The sequence below is a fragment of the Argentina silus genome, assembly GCF_951799395.1.
Source record: "Argentina silus genome assembly, chromosome: 6".
Classification (NCBI taxonomy): Eukaryota; Metazoa; Chordata; class Actinopteri; order Argentiniformes; family Argentinidae; genus Argentina; species Argentina silus.
This window is the reverse complement of record NC_139660.1, coordinates 21,905,670-21,912,258: the sequence shown is the minus strand read 5'-3', so window position 1 is coordinate 21,912,258 and position 6,589 is coordinate 21,905,670. Positions and strand designations below refer to the sequence as shown.

The 6,589-nt window shown below is 47.4% G+C and overlaps 1 protein-coding gene across 3 annotated transcripts in view; it reads left to right on the top strand.

Annotated features, from left to right (window-relative positions):
* The first annotated feature begins 243 nt into the window (after positions 1 to 243).
* srbd1 (S1 RNA binding domain 1) overlaps positions 244 to 6,589 on the top strand; it is a 55,006-nt gene continuing 48,660 nt past the window's right edge. For all 3 annotated transcript variants that reach the window (XM_083671186.1, XM_083671187.1, XM_083671188.1), the window contains exons 1-7: positions 244 to 530; positions 653 to 729; positions 1,299 to 1,695; positions 2,775 to 3,044; positions 3,768 to 3,934; positions 4,759 to 4,876; positions 5,314 to 5,452. In XM_083671186.1, the coding sequence (XP_083527312.1) occupies positions 653 to 729; positions 1,299 to 1,695; positions 2,775 to 3,044; positions 3,768 to 3,934; positions 4,759 to 4,876; positions 5,314 to 5,452 (1,168 nt within the window). In that variant the 5' untranslated portion in view covers positions 244 to 530. The remainder of the gene's footprint in view (positions 531 to 652; positions 730 to 1,298; positions 1,696 to 2,774; positions 3,045 to 3,767; positions 3,935 to 4,758; positions 4,877 to 5,313; positions 5,453 to 6,589) is intronic.

Genomic DNA, 6,589 nt, shown 5'->3' with positions numbered 1-6,589 from the left:
AACGTTCTACTGCGCTCTTGAATACACCCCCACGTGTCTGTCACTGAACTCCACTCCGCGTTTGCTTGGCTGCGTGACAACCAATCAGGTGACGACTACGCGTTTAGTTGGCTGCGTGACGACCAATCAGGTGACGACTAAGCGTTTGGTTGGCTGCGTGACCACCAATCAGGTGACGACAACGCCTCCGTACCTTCACCCAGTAGGATGTAACACCGACCGTTGTTGTGGTGCCGTAAAAATAATGCGATAGAGCAATAGTTTCTAGAAGCGGTGCGGCCAACTCAATACGAGAACCATAACAGCGCTACAGACTGTTAACGTAACTAAACAGCTTTACCTGCCGCCTTAGTTGCAACAGCGTCTCGTCGCTCAAACTCTGGATTTTACGAGGTTTTACGTGTCGTGTGTCGGCTAGCTGCCGTGGAGCCATGCTAACGTGTAGTGCAGAAAATCGGTGGACTCTTGAAAACACCCGCCAGATTTGATAGAGGGGCGACATCTCAACCGCGACCGTCAACCGCAACAAGGTGAGAGAGACAGGTTTTACGGGCAGGCATTTAGGGTCAAATGAGTTTGACGTGCGATCTAGAGGCGAAAGCTGAGCTGGTCCGAGGTTCAACTGGCTTACATTTGCTGTGTCTTCCATCAGATGCAACGCAGAACTCGCACCGCTGTCTTCTACAGCGAGGAGAAGACGACCACGGACGATGAGGCTGAAGACGATCCGTGAGTGTCTATTTTTGTTGTTGTTGTTGTTGTTGTTGTTGTTGTTGTTGTTGTTGTTGTTGTTGTTGTTGTTGTTGTTGTTGTTGTTAGGAATGGTCTACGAGCTGGTGGTCTGCTAGTCTGGTAGTCACCTTAAGCCCAGTCGGTTTCAGTGTGCATTCCAGGCAAGGGAATGTAGCATACACGATACCTGTACACACACCCCACTTTGCCTCTGTGGCTCCTGGCTAATTTTGATCTTGTGAGCACAGTGTTTGATTGTGTGTGTGCGTGTGCGTTGTGCAACATATTAGTTTCTTAGCTACAAGTTTCCTTATTATTCCTTATCCTTATTCCTTATTCCATATTATTCCAAGGCAGAAAACGTAGCAATCTACCCGACCAGAGTAGGTCTAACTCTCGGACCAGAAGGGTATCATAACAATCAGTCGTTCAGTGGGGTGATGATTGAAGCAGTGAGAGAATAAAACAAAACACGGGTGACAGTTTTCCTCTAAATGCCGTCCTATTCTATAAGTTTCGCCTCCGATGCGACCATAAGTCCTCTAACCAGACTGTCCCGTCCTCAGCTCCCACCCCCAGGCAGAGACCAGCGATGAGGAGGAGAGTGAGGAGTGGAAGCCAGCGGAGCCTAAGGCCCCCAAGCGGCCGGCGAGAGCCCCCCCAGGAGAGAAGAAACCTCCGGTGAAGAGACCTGCCAAACCAAAGGAACCTAAAGAGCCTAAAGAGCCCAAAGTGCCCAAACCCAGAGCCCCACGCAAACCTGCAGCAGAGAGGAAGCCTAGAGCCCCCAAAGCCCCTGCAGGCCCCAAAGCCCCCAGAGCCCCCCGAGCACCCAAGGCCAGTAAAGGGAGTGAGGGGGAGCAGCCCCCCCCAGTGGGAGAGGATGGGGGGGCCAGTCAGACGAACACCGTGGACCCTGATCCAGTGGCAGAGGCTCAGCAGACAGCCAGGGTCAAGGAGGAGGTAAGAATATATACACTTTCTATAAGGCACACACACACAAACACACACACGGGAACACTTTCTATGACACACACACACACACGGTAACACTTTCTATGATATACACACACACACACACACACACACACACACGGTAACACTTTCTATGAGACACACACACGCTAACACTTTCTATGACACACACACATGATGCCTTCTTTTTTACTCACCACTAAAGAATGCCTTATGATAGCTTAGGATCATTATGAGATGATATGACACATTATATTGCAGTCATACATGCTTATAACAACTCGTATAATGAGCTATGAATGCATTATAACTGTAACTATGCTCTAAGTAAGTGGTAGCAGAACCACTTACTTAGAGCATAGTGGTTCATATATTTATCCAAAGCGACTTCCATTGCAGTGAGTGCATCCATTTCAGTATATACGGTCCCAGCGGGAATCAAACCCACAACCTAAGCGTTGTTAGCACCATGCTCTACCAACTGAGCCACAGAGGACCACAGAGAACATCTGGCTTGGATATACCACTAAAGAGAAGTCCTGTCAGAGCTCGGCTGTGTGTTTCGGTTTCGTGTTTTGGTTCCAGCCTTACAGATGTCGTTTTCTATCTCCTTATGGTCATTTCATGTTCTGTATGTATTTTCTCAAGCCCTTCCTGAATGGCGATTCAGCTAATAAGAGGTTATAGCACTGTTATTACATAGTGATTCAGCTAGTAAGAGCTTATAGCACTGTTATTACATAGTGATTCAGCTAGTAAGAGCTTATAGCACTGTTATTACATAGTGGCTCAGGAACACGGCAATGACTTTCATAGCAGTTGAATGTACACTGCTCCTTTCTTTTATCCCTCCTTTTTATCCCTTTCTTTTCTTTTCCTCCTCTTCTTTTCTGTGTGTTCTCTCCTGGTCTCTCCTCTCCTCCTTTTCTATTTCCTCCTTTCTTTTCTCTCCTCTTCTCCTACTTTTCAATTTGTTCTCTCCTCTCCTGGGCTCTCCTCTCCTCCTCCTCTCCTCCTCCTCTCCTCTCTCCTACACACGTCTTACTCCTTTCCTGGCTGTCTTTCAGAGGCTGTCCTTCGCGATGCCTGAAGGACCCTGCGGTGACAGAAGGGGGTCCGGGGGGGCCGGGGGCCCCTCCTCCTCCTCCTCTGCCTCCTCCTCCAGCCATCAGCCCCCAGGGGTGAAGAAGGAGGAGCCAGAGGAGGACTTCAAGTTTGACGAGCCGTCTCTGAAGAGACAGAAGACCACCAGCGCCCCCCAGGGACGGCCCACCAAAACGGCCACCTCAGGGCGGGGCTTGGGAGAAGACCTCCACATGAACTGGGACCCTGTAGAAGTAAGTCAGTCACCTGATCGTCTCACGACCCGGAAGTCCATCTCTGGATTGAGATTCTGGGGGCGTAGGAAGTAGACACCGGGGCCGGGAAGTTGTCAGTGAGTCCCCCCCCCCCCCTTTTCGCTGAGCGCCTCACAATGCCCCTCCCCTTCCGCCCTCCCCTCTGTTCACAACCCAACTTGCACACGTTAGACAAAATGCAAAACATGCAATTAGCTGAAGATGTTTTTAATCCCATCATGTTTCTGGTGAGCGGTGTGCTTTCAGTGTCCGTGTTTGAAAAAAAAAAATCTGATTCTAATCCCCGTCTTCATTTAATGGAGAATCTTGATTTAATGAGACTGGTCTCAAGATTATCATCTCCAGCTTCCAGTTGGCTCATCCCTCCCCTTCTCCGTGCCCTGCAGCTCTTCCCCTGATGGTTTCTGTCAGGAGGAACACTGAGGGCTGCTGCCTGCACGTCTGGGACTAAATCACCCGTTCAATAGAGAATCTCTGTTGAAAAATGCTTTTTAGACTAGAAGTAGGCTTCATCTTAAATCCAGGGAATTGGACCTGAATGTTGTTTGGTGATGATGATGTGTGTGTGTGTGTGTGTGTGTGTGTGTGGTGCGCGCACGGTGTGTGTTTTCTGTGTGGTGTTTGTGTGTGCGGTGTGTGTGTGTGTGTGTGTGTTTTCTCTGTGTGTGTGTGTGTGTGCGTGTGTGTGTGTGTGTGTGTCAGTTGCTGTGTGAGAGGACGGGCGTGGAGGGCTGGGTGTGTGTGAACATCTCCCAGCTCTTCAGTGAGGAGAACACCATCCCCTTCATGGTGCGCTACAGGAAGGAGATGATCAACCACATGGACGCAGACGCTGTCAGAGACGTACAGCTGGTCCTGGAGGAGATCCGGTAGGGCACTGTGTGTGTGTGTGTGGGTGTGTGTCCTGTCTGTGTCTGTGTCTGTGTCTGTCTGTGTGTGTCTGTGTCTGTCTGTCTGTCTGTCTGTCTGTCTGTCTGTGCTTCTGTGTGTGTGTGTGTGTGTGTGTGTGTGTGTGTGTGTGTGTGTGTGTGTGTGTGTGTGTGTGTGTGTGTGTTAGGGGGTTGTATATATGAAAAGGCTATACCAGCAATGTAATGTATAGAGGGTAATATTTAATTATGCATTGTGTCTCTATGTAAAATGTTGAACACTATGCATAATTAAATATTACCCTCTCTACATTATATTGCACTATACATACTAGAACATATGTGTGTCTTCTATCCCAGTGGTCAGACGATGTAAGAGTTTGACTGGTCTAGTACAGTCACCACCAGTCAGTGTTGTTCCGGCCTCGGCCACTAGAGGGAGCCAGTAGTTTGTCTGTGTTCTCATGTTGATGTGAGGCTGTCCAGTGTGTTGGATCAGGAAGCACTAAGATACTCTTAAATCTGTTGAAGGCTACGGAAGAAAGCTTATCAAAGCCTTTTGACTGTCTGTCTGTTTGTCTGTCTGTCTGTCTGTCTGTCTGAGTGAGTGTGTCTGTCAGTCAATCAATGAAATGTTTTTTTTTAATTTATTTTTTTACAAAGACAATTGTCTCAAAGTGCTTTGCAACAAGAGGAATACAAATACAAACAATAAATACAATACGAATAATATGAACTAACACCCAACCGTAGACCCCCAAAAAGCAAGCCATGGAAAAAGTGTGTGTGTGTGTGTGAGATAACTGATTGTGTTGCTTCTGCAGTGGGCTGGCTAAGAAGGCCCAGTCCATCAGTCAGACTCTCAAGAAGGAGGGGGTTCTGAACGCTGGGCTGGACCAGGCTCTGAAGAACTGCAGGAGCGCCGACGAACTGGAACATGTGGTGAGTTACAACAGAAGTGGACCACTGGCTGACTGATTGTCTGACTGATTGTCTGACTGATTGTCTGACTGATTGTCTGACTGTCTGTCTGTCTGGGGTCGTGGTTGAGACGATCTTCAAACTGTTTTAGTGGTTATGTGAAAATGGAGTTATTATGGCAGACGAGACATGAATGTACATTCTAGTTGTAATTGTCATTGTGCTGTGAACACACAGGCTAAGTCATGTTGAACAGTGCCTTATAAGGCTAAGTCATGTTGAATAGTGCCTTATAAGGCTAAGTCAAGTTGAATAGTGCCTTATAAGGCTAAGTCATGTTGAACAGTGCCTTATAAGCCCATTGGGTGTACAAGACAGGATGACACTGAAACAGAATGTGTGTGTTCTCGACCCCCTCCCTCCCTCCCCCCCCCCTTTCCTTCCCTCCCTCCCTGCAGTACGCCCCCTACAAGAAAGGCAGCAAGCTGTCCAAAGCCCGCCGAGCCAAACAGCTGGGCCTGGAGTCTGCTGCCCTGGCCCTGCTGCAGGAACCCCAGAATCTGAACCTCCGATCCTGGGTCAGACCCGGCACTGAAGGTACCGGTCCACAACCAACCCCCTACACCTGGGTTTCAACGTCCATCCCAGATTCCCGTGTTTCAGATGCTCTTCACCTATTCATTTGCCTTACTATTTTATTTTATTACTATTATTTCAGTTACTTAGACTGTGGTTTAGGTTTGTTTAAAGAACCTGGCATGCTCTCCTCCTTCAAGCGATCTCCTCCTCAAAACTCATCTGTTTATTAAATATTTTTAGCGTTGTTTTTACAGACTGTGCTTTTGTTTGACTTTTTATTTATCAATCTATTTTTGTTCTCTCCATGGAATGTTGTGTCTTTGAGTACTGAGAAAAGCACTAAACAAAATGAATTTATTATTATTATTATTATTATTATTATTATTACATGAAATCCACCTATAGTGTGATTTTAGTCAGTCATCTCAGCGTTGGCCACTAGAGGGCAGCAGAGGTCTATGAAAGGACCCCATCGTGTGGATGGGGGGGGGGGGGGGTGTTGAGGAAAGGGCTACTGTGTGTCCCCCAACCGCCTCCTGTACATTCTGTCCATTGCAGGAGCACAAGAACTAGATGTATGGCAGAAACACAATATTGTCTTCACTTTCAAATGCAGATATGAACAAAATACACACCTTTAATTCAGAAAATGTAGCTGTTTAAGTTTTATATAGTTGTCAGTTTAGTCTGCTAGCATTGGTGACCCAGTCTTATGACCCAGTCCTCTGTGTTATTACCTAGAAGTGAATCCACCGGAACAAAGACCTGGGTTGAAGACATACACTCTGTGTACTGATGTCATCATGTTTGGGTTCTTTTGATTTATTTTTTTAAATATATGTTTTAGGGCATTTCTGCTTTATTGGGATAGAGACAGTAGAGGTTGACAGGAAGGATGGGTGAGCCCTGTAGTGATGTCATCCTGTTTGGGTTCCATCTAGAAGTTCTGTCTGGCCCTGTAGAGATGTCATCCTGTTTGGGTTCCATCTAGAAGTTCTGTCTGGCCTTGCTGTGATGTCATCCCGTTTGGGTTCCATCTAGAAGTTCTGTCTGGCCTTGCTGTGATGTCATCCTGTTTGGGTTCCATCTAGAAGTTCTGTCTGGCCTTGCTGTGATGTCATCCTGTTTGGGTTCCATCTAGTCGTTCTGTCTGCC